The sequence below is a fragment of the Schistocerca gregaria genome, chromosome 5 (assembly GCF_023897955.1).
Source record: "Schistocerca gregaria isolate iqSchGreg1 chromosome 5, iqSchGreg1.2, whole genome shotgun sequence".
Taxonomy (NCBI): Eukaryota; Metazoa; Arthropoda; class Insecta; order Orthoptera; family Acrididae; genus Schistocerca; species Schistocerca gregaria.
In genome coordinates, this window is record NC_064924.1 from 251321206 (window position 1) to 251336822 (window position 15617).

At 42.0% G+C, this 15617-nt stretch overlaps 1 protein-coding gene across 1 annotated transcript in view; it reads right to left on the bottom strand.

The window, feature by feature from the left end:
* Positions 1–15191, bottom strand: part of LOC126273307 (trissin receptor-like) — a 151659-nt gene extending 136468 nt beyond the window's left edge. Inside the window, exons 1-2 of the mRNA XM_049976851.1 lie at positions 15158–15191; positions 1698–1842 (exon numbers count right to left, since the gene is read on the bottom strand). Of these exons, the coding sequence (XP_049832808.1) occupies positions 1698–1842; positions 15158–15191 (179 nt within the window). The remainder of the gene's footprint in view (positions 1–1697; positions 1843–15157) is intronic.
* Positions 15192–15617: the final 426 nt, after the last annotated feature.

Sequence of the window (15617 nt, forward strand, 5' to 3'; positions counted from 1 at the left end):
TTCACAAGATGTACACGACAGGACGCGAATTGTCGTCCATGAAGACGAATGCCTCACCAATATGCTGCCGATATGGTTGCACTACCCGTCGGTGGATGGCATTCACGTATCGTACAGCCGTTACCATGACCACCGGATGCGTACGTCGGCCCCACATAATGCTACCCCGAAACAGCAGAGAACCTCCACCTTGCCTCATTCACTGGGCAGTGTTATAAGGCGTTCATCCTGACTGGGTTTTCTCCATGCACGTCTCCGACGATTGTCTGGTTAAAGGCATATGCGACAGTCATCTAAGATAACGTGATGACAATCCTGAGCTGTCCATTCGGCGTGTTGTTGGGCCCATATCTACCGCGCTGCATGAATCCGTGGTAGCAAGGATGGACCTCGCCATAGACGTCGGGACTGAAGTTGCGCTTCATGTAGCATACTGCACACAGTTTGAGTCCCGTGGCTGTACAAGGTGGCGTTGAAGTCAAGGATTAATCCGAGCCGTAATCAATAGGTAGCGGTCAGACTCTGCAGTAGTAGTCCTTGGGCGGCCTGAGCGAGGCATGTCATCGACAGTTCTTGTCTCTCTGTACCACCAGCATCTCCGAACACCATCGCTTTGGTTAACTCCGTGATGCCTGGACACTTCCCTTGCTGAGATCCCGTCCTGGCACAAAGTAACAATGTGGATAAGATCGCACCGCGGTGTTGACCGTCTAGGCATGGTTGAAGTACAGACTACACGAGCCGTGTACCTCCTTCCTGGTGGAATGACTGGAACTGATCGGCTGTCGGACCCCCTCCGTCTAATAGGCGTTGCTCATGCGTGGTTGTTTACATCTTTGGGTGGGGTTAGTGACATCTCTGAACAGCCAAAGGGACTGTGTCTGTGATACAGTCTCCACAGTCAACATCTATCTTCAGAAGTTTCGGGAACTGGGGTGATGGAAAACCTTTCTTGATGTGTGTATAAAGAAATACTGTGGTGATAGGAACGAGCAATCTCTTATCGGAGAGGTGATTATGATATGTGAGAGTATGGGAGGAGAGGATGGACAAAGAGGGGGGTGGTGAGAAGGACAAAAAGAGGGTTATTAGGAAACGGACAGTGAAAGGGAAGAGTAAGAGATGGACAGGAGAAGGGGTGAAAAGAAAGTAGACACTGAAAGGAAAGAGGAGGAGATCGAAAGAATGTGAGGGGTGGATCGAGTGGACAGAGAGAGAGGGGGGAAAAATATGTACAGGGAGAAGGGATAAGTGAAGATGGACAGTGAGAGGAGAAACTGGACAAGGAGAGGGGCTAGGAGGAGGTGAAAAAAGGGGAGGAGCAGGTATACTTAAATGTCTGAGGAAGAGACAGAATGTGGAGGAGGAGGTGGAATTAGAGGGGAGGATAAGATAGAGGGGTAAGGAGCAGACGGATGGATGGGGGAGGAGCAGGTGGACTGAGAGCAGGGCCCATCAAGTGAACAGAGTGTGGCCCAAAGATGTGACGAGAAAGAGACAGTCGGAGAGAGGGGTATGGAGGAAATGGAGTGGAATAAATATTCATGTAACGGAAGGCAGCTGAACAGCTAGTAATGACATAAATGATGACAATATGAATAACAACAGTAATAAAGAGAGATCTTTTGGTTACATTTTAGTTTTATGTATTATCTGATGTTCAGTGGAAACAACAGCAAGTTGCCCAGGATACATACGTGGTGGCGAGGTGTATGTAGAGGTTCTGGAAGACGCAGAAGATGCCGACGCACAGATCAGCAAAGGCGAGGTTGGCAAGCAGGAAGTTGGTAACGGAACGCAGCCGCCGTGACATGGTAACCACCATAATCACCATCAGATTCCCTGCGGAACAAGATCAGGAACATGCGGTAAAATTCACCTTTTGTCCTCTGTTTTGCATTTCTGAAAATACATACGTGTGCTGAAATAAATGTGTCGCAGCTGTATTGTTTTCGTAAACTGAATTTCTGCATATGTAGCTCTCCCCCCAAAAAATGTTCTGTGTGCGGTGGGTAATAACGCTTTGTTCTTCGAAATATTGTAACTATTGAAAAGCGCTTCGGTAGATGAACAGCAATAGATTGATTACAAAAGCTTTTAGAGCATATTACACTAGGTTTACGAATTTTAGATTTCATTTCGGTATTGTAACTGCATTCATTCGAGAAAAAAAAACATTTAACGGTCTTAATATAATAATGTGTGAGGCGACATACATTCTCCTCTGAGCAATTTCTCATCTCAAATTTTCCCAAACCTTCATGAACAACGTTTGGCAAAACTTCCTACTGCTAATAATAGTAATAGGAGGTATTCTGCTCCAACTGTATTCAATAGCGTAATAACATTTTTATTGACAAAATGTATCGTTAGACTACCCTCACAATCTCGACCAATTAGAACAGCATGTAGCTTATTACTCTTGCTGTATATTGTTCTGTCTATATGGCAGTTCAGCAGGATGGTTACCTACATGCTCACATGTCTTCTGCAGTTGTAGTCATTTCTTGTTTGCTTTTTCTCGGTGAAGGAATGTATGCTGTCTGTGGAAAGACACACAACTAATCTTAGAGCACAAAATTCTGTCAACGACTAAGTTTATTGGAGCAAAATACAAACTGATGTGGCTGAGGTTGGAGTGGTTTACAGGTTATGATCTAGTTGAATGAAAACCTTACTTTTCTTGTAAAGAGATTAAGGAGCACCACTGAAAATTAGAATAAGAATGAGCTCAGTGTAATTAGAACATTGCTTCCACACGACATTAAGTCAGCATGTCCTACATCTGTTGAAGTCAAGGAGACAAGGCATATATTTCTAGATAGTTTGTTCAGTGTATCAAAAGGATGTATCAAAAAGAATCATCCGTTTTTTAAAAAAAGCGTAACTATTACGTTATTTGAGTTATGTGCGTGAGCAACGTATTGTTAGTAAGAGCAAACTTTCGAGTTGTACATGGTTCCTGTTAGGTAGCAACAGTGAGCGCCTACTTGAGTTGTAGTAAAAATGGTGTCGGGACAACACAAAGCATTTTGTGCTCTACGTTTTGCACAGTGCGGGTTAGTAGTAACTGTTCAGCGTGACTCCCGTACCGGATTTGGTGTGGATGCTAGTACAAGCACAGAGCATTAGACGATGGCATGAACTATTCCGAGAAACAGGTTGTTCGTGTAAAGGCAAATCGCCGGGTCGTCGCGGAGTATCTGAAAAAGACGTCGACACATCTGCCATAGTTTCACAAGGAGCTCGCAGAAATCCGTCCGCCGTGCAACTTAGCAGCTGAACATGCCTCCGATGTCCGTCTGGCGTGTTGCATCGACGTTTGCACACGATATGATACAAAGTTCATCTACTGCAAGCTCTTCGTGAAGGTGACAAACAACAATGTGTGGAGTTCTTGGGAACATGGAGAATGACAGTTTTCTTCCACGCTTAGTGTTTGGTGACGGGGCAACATTCCATTTAATTGAAAGAAGAACCGTCATAATGTGAGAATATGGGTTCGGAAAAACGACTTGAAGTTGTAAAACATGACGAGGACTCATCAAAATTTGATGTTTTTTGAACAGTTTCACGGAAAAAAGTGTATGGTCAATTCTTCTTTGCCACGAACACTGCTACAGGAAGCACATGTCTCGATATGCATGAGAACTTTCTTTTCCCGCAGTTGGAGACTGATTCGAACGACTTCATTTACCAACAGATCAGAAAAAAGCCACACTGGCATCTGGAAGTGCGGGAATTTTTAAACTGAAGGATTACTGAACGATGGATGGGTCGCATTGGACCAAATGATTCAACCCCACATTACTGGCCTCCAAGGTCACCAGACCTGACTGAACGTGATTTTTTTCTTGTGGATGTTTATAAGAAACTCTGTATATGCGTCTCGGTTACCAACAGCGATGAATGAACTGAGACATCGCATAACAGCAGCAATCGTAGGTATAACTCTGGACATGCTCGCTCCTGTGTGCGAGCAATTTGAATACCACATTGCCATATACCGCGCATCTCGAGAGAGGCGTACTGAGCACCTACTAAAAGGTACGAAGGAAGCTTTTTGAGTTTCCCGTTCATCAAAAAACAAAATTCATTTTATATGTTTATTAGTTTCAGAAATATAGACTGTCCAAGTCGGATGATTCTTTTTGATACACCCTGCATTTCTATAATGAGCTTGAAATATCTGCACCAGTGTTGTACCACATTAAATTCTCTTCCGTAGCGTTTCGTACATGCCTTCCACAACCTTGCCTTGCGTATCTTTTGTGAATCTTACTTAACATTGCAGTTAATATTTAGCAGCCATACTTGCAATGAATGAATCATTTTACACATACACATTCAAGGTAAATTCGATCATGCGGAAACTAAAAATTTACGTTCAACAAAAGTTATCAGCTTCGACCCGTGGTACAAGGACACTAGTTTTTATGTAGTGAAGCATTCAATTCCTGCCACCAATACCTGCCACCAATACCTGCCACCAATACCTGCTCTGCATGGTGCACAGTTGCGTATCGGTTAGTTTACTTTACCCTCAACTTTCCCACTTTCTTGTCATCACAGATAAAGAGTGAAGAGAGTATGTAGGTATGCTTTACCGCATCGCTTGGCTGAAACTGACCGACCTTCTCAGAGTGCTAAGACACCATGAAATATTTGAAATATCTTGAAGAACAGAATATTTATTTTTGTTTTCAAAGTAATTTTCACAGCACGACTCGCACTAGCCCTGATTTGATAAACGTTTTATTAATAAAAATACTTTGAAAAAAGAAACGGTCATATGTTTTGTGAACTGATTTATCTGAAAGTAAGAAATAAAATACATCATAGAAAAATTTGACGCGCCTTTACATTACGCTCGGTAACATGTACGGCAAATGAGAATGGATGGTCCACGCTATACACCAGAGAAATATCCTCATGTATTCTTTAAAATTTTAAGATTCTATGTTAAGCATTGGTCTTCAAATTCTCAATCGGCATCTCATTTGTGTATATAATTTCGACAATCATTCAAGGGCTCGTCAGATGTTTCTCTAACCTAATTTATTTCTTACATTTAGACAAATAAGCCCTAATCAGCCCTCAAAACATCTGACTGTTTCTTTCAAAATTATTTTTTACTTCAGTTTGTTGTTGACCAGTTAATTATCATGCCAGTATAACTTCTTATGCGCAAAATAGCTACGCCTTGAAAGATGAACTTTTCCACACTTCATTTAAATATCTAGCACCGGCTGTTCAGTTTCAACTTATCTTCAGTTCACTAGTTAACATTTTTTAATTATTCTTGTAATTCTCAAGAAATTAATTTCCTTTTTGTCTTTACTCCGCTCAAAAGGTCTTTTTACAAACAGGTAAAACGCATTATGGTTTCAAAGACCTGTATACGAGACAGTAGAGATTTTACTACTAGCGAAAGTAAGGAAGTTTGCTTTGCGAGTAGATGTTGGTGATAGTGCTACTCCAGAAGACGAACTGAACTGGTATTTAAATAAAAACTGTACAACGGCAGAAGATATTTGTTCTTACTGGAACCCGAACGACTAGAATTGTCCGACACTTCTGAAAAGAGTGAGAAGAATATTGTGTGCAAGTCCATCCTCTTTGGTTCCTGAAAGAAGTTTTAGTTTTGCCTCTCTTCATTCTCAACGCGAGACGGTCTCTATAACATTCACACAATACTGATGCTCTAGCTTTAATTCATAGTTACTTAGGTGTAAGAGAAAAGTGAGTGAAACAGTGTAATCATAGTATTTCTTCACATTAAGTTTCGTTCTTCATAGTTGGTACTTGTGAAAAGTTTTCGTTTATTGCACATGCTCATTGTACACTGAGGTGACAAAGTCATGGGGCAGCGATACGAATACACAGAAACGACCGTAGTATCGAGTACATATTGCATAAAAAGGCAATGCATTTGCGGAGCTGTCATCTCTATTCAAATGACGGAATGTTTCCGGCGTGATTATGGTTGGACGACAGAAATTAAAAGTCTTTAAAATCTGAATGGTACACTACTGGCCATTAAAATCGCTACACCACGAAGATGGCGTGCTACATACGCGAAACGTAACCGTCAGGAAGGAGATACTGTGATATGTAAATGATTAGCTTTTCAGAGCATTCACACTAGGTTAGCGCCGGTGGTGACATCTACAACGTGCTGACATGAGGAAAGTTTCCAACCGATTTTTAATGCACAAACAGCAGGTGATCGGCGTTGCCTCTTGAAACGTTGTTGTGATGCCTCGTGTAAGGAGGAGAAACGAGTACCATCACGTTTCCGACTTTGATAAAGGTCGGATTGTAGCCTATCGCGATTTCGGTTTATCGTGTCGCAACATTGTTGTTCGCGTTGGCAGAGGTCCAATGACTGTTAGCAGAATATGGAATCGATGCGTTCAGGAGGGTAAAAGGGAACGCCGTGATGGATCCCAACGGCCTCGTATCAATAGCAGTCGAGATGACATGCATCTTATCCGTATGGCTGTAACGGATCGTGCAGCCACGTCTCGATCCCTGAGTCAACAGATGAGGACGTTTGCAAGACACCAATCGTCTGCAGGAACAGTACGACGACGTTTGCAGCGGCATGGACTATCAGCTTGGAGACCATGGCTGCGGTTACCCCTGACGCTGCATCACAGGCAGGAGCGCCTGCGATGGTGTACTCAACCACGAACCTGGGTGCACTAATGGCAAAACGTAATTTTTCGGATGAATGCAGGTTCTGTTTACAACATCATGATGGTCGCATCCGTGTTTGGCGACAACGCGGTGAATGCACGTTGGAAGCGTGTTTTCGACGTCGCCATACTGGCGTATCACCCGGCGTGTTCGTATGGGGTGCCATTGGTTACACGTCTCGGTTACCTCTTGTTCCCACTGACGGCACTTTGAACAGTGGACGTAACATTTCAGATGTGTTACGACCTGTGGCTCTATCCTTCATTCGATCCCTGCGAAACCCTACATTTCAGCAGGATAATGCACGACCACATGTTGCAGGTCCTGTACGGGCCTTTCTGGATACAGACAGTGTTCGACTGCTGCCCTGGCCAGCACTTTCTCCAGATCTCTCACCAATTGAAAACGTCTGGTCAATGGTGGCCGAGCAATTGGCTCGTTACAATTCGCCAGTCACTACTCTTGATGAACTGTGGTACCGTTTTGAAGCTGAATGCGCAGCTGTACCTGTACACGCTATCCAATCTCTGTTTGATTCCATGCCCAGGCGTATCAAGGCCGTTGTTACGGCCAGAGGTCGTTGTTCAGGGCACTGATTTCTCAGGATCTATGCACCCAAATTGCGCGAAAATGTAATCACATGTCAGTTCTCGCATAATATATTTGCCCAATGAATACCCGTTTATCATCTGCGTTTCCTTTTGGTGTAGCAAGTTAAATGGCCAAGAGTGTAATTGAAACTACACATTCCGTTTCGGGAATCTTTACGGAGTTCAATATTCCTGGATCCACAGTGTTAAGAGTATGCCGAGGACACCAAATTTCAGGGATTAGCTCTCACCAAGGATAACATAACAACCGATGGCCTTCATATAACAACCGAGAGCAGCGGCGTTCGCTTAGTCAGTGTTAACAAACTAGCAACACTCCGGGAAATAACCGTAGAAATCAATGTGGGGTGTTGGACGAGTATATCCGTTACGTCAGTGCGGCGAAATCTGGCGTTAATGCGGTATGGCAGCAGACGACCAGCGCGAGTGCCTTTGCTGACAGCACAACAATGTCTCCAGTGCCTCTCCTGGGCTCCTGTGCATATCAGTTTGTTCCTGGATGGGTCATAGGAAAAACGTGGCCTGGTCAGAAGTTTCCCGATTTCAGTCGGTAAGAAGAGGTGATGGACCCAGGTTGTCAACAATGCACTTTGCAAGGTGTTTGCAGCTCCATAATGGGTTGGGCTTTATTTACATGGTATCGACTGGGTCCTCTAGCCAAAAGGAACCGATCATCGATTGAAAATGGTTATGTTCGTCTTTTTGAAGACCATTTTCAGCCATTCATGGACTTCATGTTCGCAAACAACGATGGAATTTTTATGGATCTCAGTGCACCATGTCACAGGAAGACAATTGTTTGCGAAAGGTTCAAGAACATTCTGGACTCTTCGAGCTAACAATCTAGCCACCCAGGTAGCCCGACATCAGTTGCATTGAACATTTATGGGACATTATCGAAAGGTTAGTTTGTGCAAAAACTCCAACACCGGTAACTATGGACGTATATAGCATTGCTCAGTATTTCTACAGGGGACTTCCAACGCCTTCTTGTTTCCATGCCACTTAGAAGTGCTGTACTATGCTGGGAAATAAGAGGTGCGACACGATTCTAGGAGGTATGTCAAGACTTTTGCCACCACGGCATTTATGTCTGATGTAACTAAATCATTCTTCGGAGCACTCGCAACTTACGGAATTAATATAAACTTATATTTCTACGGGAGTGAGCGTTGAGCGACAGAGGTGTTGCTGGCATCTCAATTTGGCTGAGTCTGGCACTTTAACCTGTAGCCACTGGCTTGTAGGCGGCCATAGCAAGTGAGGTAGCCAACACTGTCAAAGAGCGTAGGCTCGCACTACAGGGTTGCTGGCCATTCGTCCCCTCTCTGACGTTGATCCGCAACTCGGATGTTGGTACTGTGCCATGAGTTAAGGTAGGTTTTATTTGCTAAGAATAAACCTGCACTACTTTTTAAGCCGGTGCCTTCATTAATAATTAGTACTAATGCGTGTCTCAAAACCATGAGCAACAGCTACCAAAAATAAGTTGTTGTTGTTTTTGTGGTCTTCAGTTCAGAGACTAGTTTTATGCATCTTTTCATGCTGCTCTAGCCTGTGCAAGTCTTTTCATCTTCGAGTATCTACTGCTACCTACATCCTTCTGAATCTGCCTAGTGTATTCATCTCTTGGTCTCCCTCTACGATTTTTACCATCCACGCTTCCATCTAGCACTTAATTGGTGTACTACCAACTGATCCCTTCCTCTAGTCGAGTTGTGCAACAAATTCCTCTTCTACTGAATTCTATTCAGTAGCTCCTCAATAGTTAAGTATTCTACCCAACTAATCGTCAGAATTCTTCAGTAGCACTACGTTTCGAAAGCTTCTGTTCTCCTCTTGTCCAAACTAATTATCGCCCATGTTTCACTTCTATATATAGTTACACTCCATAGAAATACTTTCAGAAAGGACGTCCTGACACTTAAATCTAACTCGATATTAACAAATCTCTTTACTTCAGAAACGCTTTCCTGGTCATAACCAGTCTACATTTAATATCCTCTCCGATTGATCAGTTACTTTGCTTCCCAGATAGCAAAACTCACATACTTGTTTAATTGTCTCATTTCATAATCTAATTTCCTCAGCGCCGCCTGATTTAATTCGGCTACATTCCATTATCCTCGTTTTGCTTTTGTCGATGTCCGTCTTATATCCTTCTTTGAAGACACTGCCCATTCCGTTCAACTGCTCTTCCAGGTCATTTGCTGTCCCTGACAGAATTAAAATGGTCGCAGACCTCGAAGTTTTTATTTCTTTCCCATGTAATTTAATTCGTACTCCAAATTTGTCTTTTGTTTCCTTTAGTGCTTGCTTAATATAAACATTGAATAACATCTGGGATAGGCTACAACCCTGTCTCATTCCCTTCTAAATCAGTGCTTCCCTTTCGTGCCCTTCGATTCTTCGAACTACTATTTGGCTTCTGTAAAAATTCTAAATAGCCTTTCGCTCCCTGTATTTTACCCCTGCCACCTTCATATTTTGAAATAGAGTATTCCAGTCAACATTGTCAAAAGCTGTCTCTAAGTCTACAAATGCTAGAAACGAAGGTTTGCCTTTCCTTAACCTCTCTTCTAAGATAAATCGTAGGGTCAGTATTGTATCGCATGTTCCAACATTTCAACGGATTACAAACTGATCTTATCCGCAGTTGGCCTCGACCAGTTTTTCCATATGTCTGTATAGAATTCGTGTTAGTATTTTGCAGCCGTGACTTATTAAACTGACAGTTCGGTAATTATCACACCTGTCAATACCTGCTCCGTTTGGGATTGGAATTTTTTCTTGAAGGCTGAGGTTATTTCGCCTGTCTCATACATGTTGCTCACCAGATGGAATAGTTCCGTCGTGGCTGTCTCATCCAAGACCATCACTAGTTCAAAAGGAATGTTGTCTACTCCCGGGAACTTGTTTCGACTGATGTCTTTCAGTGCTCTGTCAAATTTATATCTCCCATTTCATCTTCATCTACGTTTTCTTTCATTCCCATAATGTTACCCTGAAATACATCTCACTTGTATAGACTCTCTATATACTCCTTCCAGCTTTCTGCTTACCATTCTTTGCTTAATACTGGTTTTCCATTTGAGCTCTTGACATTCATACACGTGGTTCTCTTTTCTCCAAAAGTCTCTTTAATTTTCCTGTAGGCAGTATCTATATTACACCAGCGGTACATCCTTCTACATCTCTACATTTGTCCTCTTGCCATTCCTGCTTAGCCATTTTGCACTTCCTGTCAATTTCGCTTTTGAGACGTTTGTGTTCCTTTTCGCCTGCTTCATTTACTACATTTTTATATTTTCTCCTTTCATCAGCTAAATTCAATATATCTTGTGTTATCCAAGGACTGTTACCAAGCATTGTCTTTGTACCCATTGTTCCGCTGCTGCCTTCACTATTTCATCTCTTAAAGCTACCCACTCTACTTCTACTATATTCCTTTCCTCAACTGTTGCCTGATGCTCCCTCTAAAGCTCTCAAGAACCTCTGGTTCTTTCAACTTATTGAGGTCTCATTGTAACAGTGACACCGACCACCTTAAATGACAATCGATGCTAACGTTAAAGATCAATGCATTTGGCAATACGTGTAACGACATTCCTCTCAACAGCGAGTATTTCGCCTTCTGTAATGTTCGCACATGCATTTACAACGTGCTGACGCCTGTTGTCAGGCATTGTCAGTGGATCACGATAGCAAATATCCCTCAACATTCCCCACAGAATGAAATCCGGGACGTCAGATCCGGTGAACGTACGGGCCGTGGTATGGTGCTTCGACGACCAATCCACCTGTCATGAAATATGCTGTTCAATACCACTTCAACCGCAGGCGAGCTATGTGCCGGACATCCATCATGTTGGAAGTACTTAGCCATTCTGTCATGCAATGAAACATCTTGTAGTATCTTCGTTAGAACATTAGTAGGAAATCAGCATACATTCCACCATTTAAATTGCCATCGATAAAATGGAGGCCAATTATCCTTCTTCCCATAATGCCGCACCATACTTTAACCCGCCAAGATCGCTGATGTTCCACTTGTCGCATCCATCGTGGATTTTCCGTTGCCCAATAGTGCATATTATGCCGGTTTGCGTTACCGCTGTTGGTGAATGACGCATCGCCGCGATATAGAAAGCGTGCACAAAATCTGTCATTGTACCGTAATTTCTCTGGTGCCTAGTGGCAGAACTGTACACAACGTTCAAAGTCGCCATGCACTTCCTGGTGCATAGAAATATGGTACGGATGCAATCGATGTTGATGTAGCATTTTGAACACCGACGTTTGTGAAATTACCGATTCTCGCGCAGTTTGTCTGCTACTGATGTGCGGATTAGCCGCGACAGCAGCTATAACACCTACTTGGGCATCATCATTTGCGGCAGGTCGTGGATGATGTGTCACATGTGCCTGAACACTTTGTTTCCTTATATAACGTAACTATCCCGCGAACGGTCCGGACACTTGGATGATGTCGTGTAGGATACCGAGCAGCATACATAGCACACGTCCGTTGGGCATTTAGATCACAATAGCCATACATCAACACGATATCGACCTTTTCCGCAAATGGTGAACGGTCCATTTTAACACGGGTAATGCATCAGGAAGCAAATACCGTCCGCACGGGGAGAATGTTACGTGATACCACGTACTTATACGTTTGTGACTATTACAGCGCCACCTATCACAAAGCACAATAGTTGCTAAACATCCATATTTCTTTACGTACTACAAGAATATGTAATAAAAATGGGGGTTCCTATTAAAAAAAGAAAAACGCAGTTGATATCCGTTTGACCTATGGTAGCGCCATCTAGCGGGCCAACACCATTGCGCCATCTGGTTTCCCCCTTCAAGCTAGACGAGTTTCGTTCTTTGTAGTTTTTTCGTTTCATGCTTATTTCAAGTGATATTTGGCCCGGTCACTATCAGTGGACCATCCTGTATATATAGTCAAAGAATTTCCATGACAGATACAACATTCTACTTAAGCAACACTACAAATTGACATAGAAATGTCGATACACATGCAAATTGATCGAATACTGGTGTTATACCATCTTCTTAAATCCCTACCTTTTTGCAGTTTCTTCAGTTTCAATCTACAGTTTATAACAAATAAATTGTGGTCAGGGTTCATATCTGCCCCTGGAAATGTCTTATAATTTATAACCTTGTTCCTAAATCTCTGACTTACCATTATACGATCAACCTGAAACTTTCCAGTGTCTCCAGACCTCTTCCAAGTACACACACTTTTTTCATGATTTTTAAACCAAACGTTAGCTATGATTAAGTTGTGCTCTGTGCAAAATCGGCCAGGCGGCTTCCTGTTCCATTCCTTACTGCGAGTCCATATTCACATACTACTTTTCATTCTCTTCCTTTTACTGCTATCGAATTACAGTCCCCCATGACTATTAAATTTTCGTCTCCCTTAACTATCTGAATAATTTATTTTATCGCATCTTACATTTCTTCGATATTTTCATCATCTGTGGAGCTACTTGTCATATAAACTTGTAGGAGTGGTCTTCGTATCTATCTTGGCTACTGTAATGGGTTCACTATGCTGTTCGTAGTAGCTTACCCGCGTTGCTATTTTTTTTTTATCCATTCTTAAACCTTCTACTGCACAACCCATATTTGATTTTGTATTCACCTGACTAGAAGTCTTGTTCCTCCTGCCACCGAACTTCACTAATTCTCATTATGACTAACTTTAACCTAACCATTCCCGTTTTTAAATTTTATTACGTAGCAGAAATAATTTACTCTTTGCAAATAACCAAGTCATTACAACTAAATCAGATGAAAGATTTGCAAATTGTCTGGAAACAACACACAGCAGATTGTTACTAAAATTGGTTCAGGGTGTGTGACCACATCCTCAATACGTAACATTCTCAGATCTTTCTGCTAGTCTTGCAGATGACCTGCCTCAGGGTTGTCAATCAGAAAAACACCCTCAGAAAGATCATTTGCAACAGTGGCCGAAACTTCGGAAAACATAAAAATCGATAATGCGGCCACATACACTGAAGAATTAACAGTTGACAATGCTGTCAGATACCCTGAAGAATTTTATTATCAGTGACAACGGCCACGAAAACCTACGCTTAAAATAAACAGCCTTCTTATAATTCTATGGACAATTGAAGCAACTCTCCCGAGACGAAGTACTTAGATCATACAGATGTAATGCTCGTTACCATCTCTGCGTAATAACTAATAATTGGGTTTGGCCACTGTGCACAACGAAACATCGTCACTGTGAGAGAAACAAACTTAGGTATAAAGCAAGTTACATTTGTTTTTAGTAGTCGCCTGCAGTGGTACGACTGTCCACGTGAGAATTGCTGCTTTGTGAGGTCGGAAGTGCGGATTCATGTGGGTGACTACCTCTCGTAATATGCGCTCTATACGCTAACGTAGATCGTAACCATCTTGACTCCGAAGATATTCATTATTGTAAAAAAGTTCTTTGCGCTTCGCAGTTTAATTGTGGGTACAGAGTAGTGCATGGAGACCAGAAGCTTAAATCAATCTTCAATTTCATTTCGCTGCGGTTGTGACATTGTTTATCCTTGTTGCAATCGCTACCAGTGATCACTTTTAACTTCTGTATTTTAATATACCGCATTCACGATAAAACTTAGTAGCTTTTTGTATCTTGAGCTGATTTCAAATTAGGTCTAGATCCAGCAGAAGAAATATCTTACTCTCTCTTTTTATTTGTAGGTACAAACATAAATGTGGATCCTGAGATCGGGATGCAATATATTAATTTCGGCTGGCGACTAAATTCACGTAACAAGAATTCACCAGAGATACTGCAGTTGATCTTTGACTCACAGTGGTTGCATCCTTGTATCTTGCTCTAACACAGTATATTGAAATCTTCCTCAGAATTCAGTTATTCATCTCAGGATATTTTAAATAGATGCACAATTCAAGCTTGGTTCACACAAAATACTTATAATTTAGGCCCTTCATTCCATCCCAAGTTAATTCATATAAAATCAGTCTGCCCTCGTGTTGTTTTTTAAAAACAGAGATGGCTTGCGTTGCCAACTGGCGGAAAATTAAACTTGAGAAATCTTGTGTTTCCAACTGTTTGAAATTACACTTAACTTTCAAAAGTTGAAATACCCGAGCTTGATGATAATTATACGATAACAGAAAATTCAAATGAATATCCAGTCTACACACTTCCCAAAAACTCAACGCAAAATCTTTGGATTAATTTTAAAACACTTCAGAGCATTTTATTTTCATCTTCTTGTACAAGTAATTGTCACGTAACTTCAACGTAATATCATCTAGCCAATGGGTACAGCATACATGTACTGAAACTGTACAGTTCAATTTCGTGATACAGACTCATCCACGCTGATTCTACAGGGGATAAGCAAAACAATGTGAACTTGGTAGTAATGGGATATTTGTGTTTGAACGTCAACAACGCAGGTAAGACACCTGTCGCGCTAGACTGTGCGTGTTCATTACGGACTAGGCATCAGTGAAGGTTGTTTACGAGTAGTGCACACTTAGTATTTGCATTCAGAGGCAGAAGTCTACGTGCAATGAAAGACCTAACAGTTCCAAAGAGAGCAGATTGTGGGGGTCCTATTAAGTGCAGAATCAGTAACCAAGACAGCATAGTTATTGAATGTTTCAAAAGCAACCGTTTCAACAGTCATAACAGCCTACACAAAACATGTAAAGACGTCATCGTGTAAACGTAAGAGCAAGCGCAAATCAAATCCAAATGACAGAGATCGTCATACGCTAACACTAATTGTGTTAAAACAACACAAACCTACGGCGGCTTAAGCGGCTGCCGAGCTCAATAGCCATCTTCTACGCCCCGTATCTATTGACACTGTCTGCCGTAAAGCGAATATTCATTGACGAGCTGGTATACCGAAACCATTAGTGACAACAACGGGTACAAAGTAGCGTAAAACATGGTGTCAGATGCATAAATCCTGGACGGCTTATCATTGGAAAGACGTGATATGGTACGACGAGTCACATTTTCATTATTTCCAACACCAGGCAGGGTTTACGCCTGAAGAACGCCTGATTGCTTCATTCCAACGGTTACGCATGGAGGTGGAAGTGTGATGGTATGGGCACTATATGATGTTATTCTGCTGGTCCCATCATTATTCTTCAAGGCCGTGCTACAGCCAATGATTATGTGAACAGTTTAAGTGATCAGGTGCACACTATATTTCAAATGTTGTTATCTCAACAATAACGCCATATTTCAGGACGATA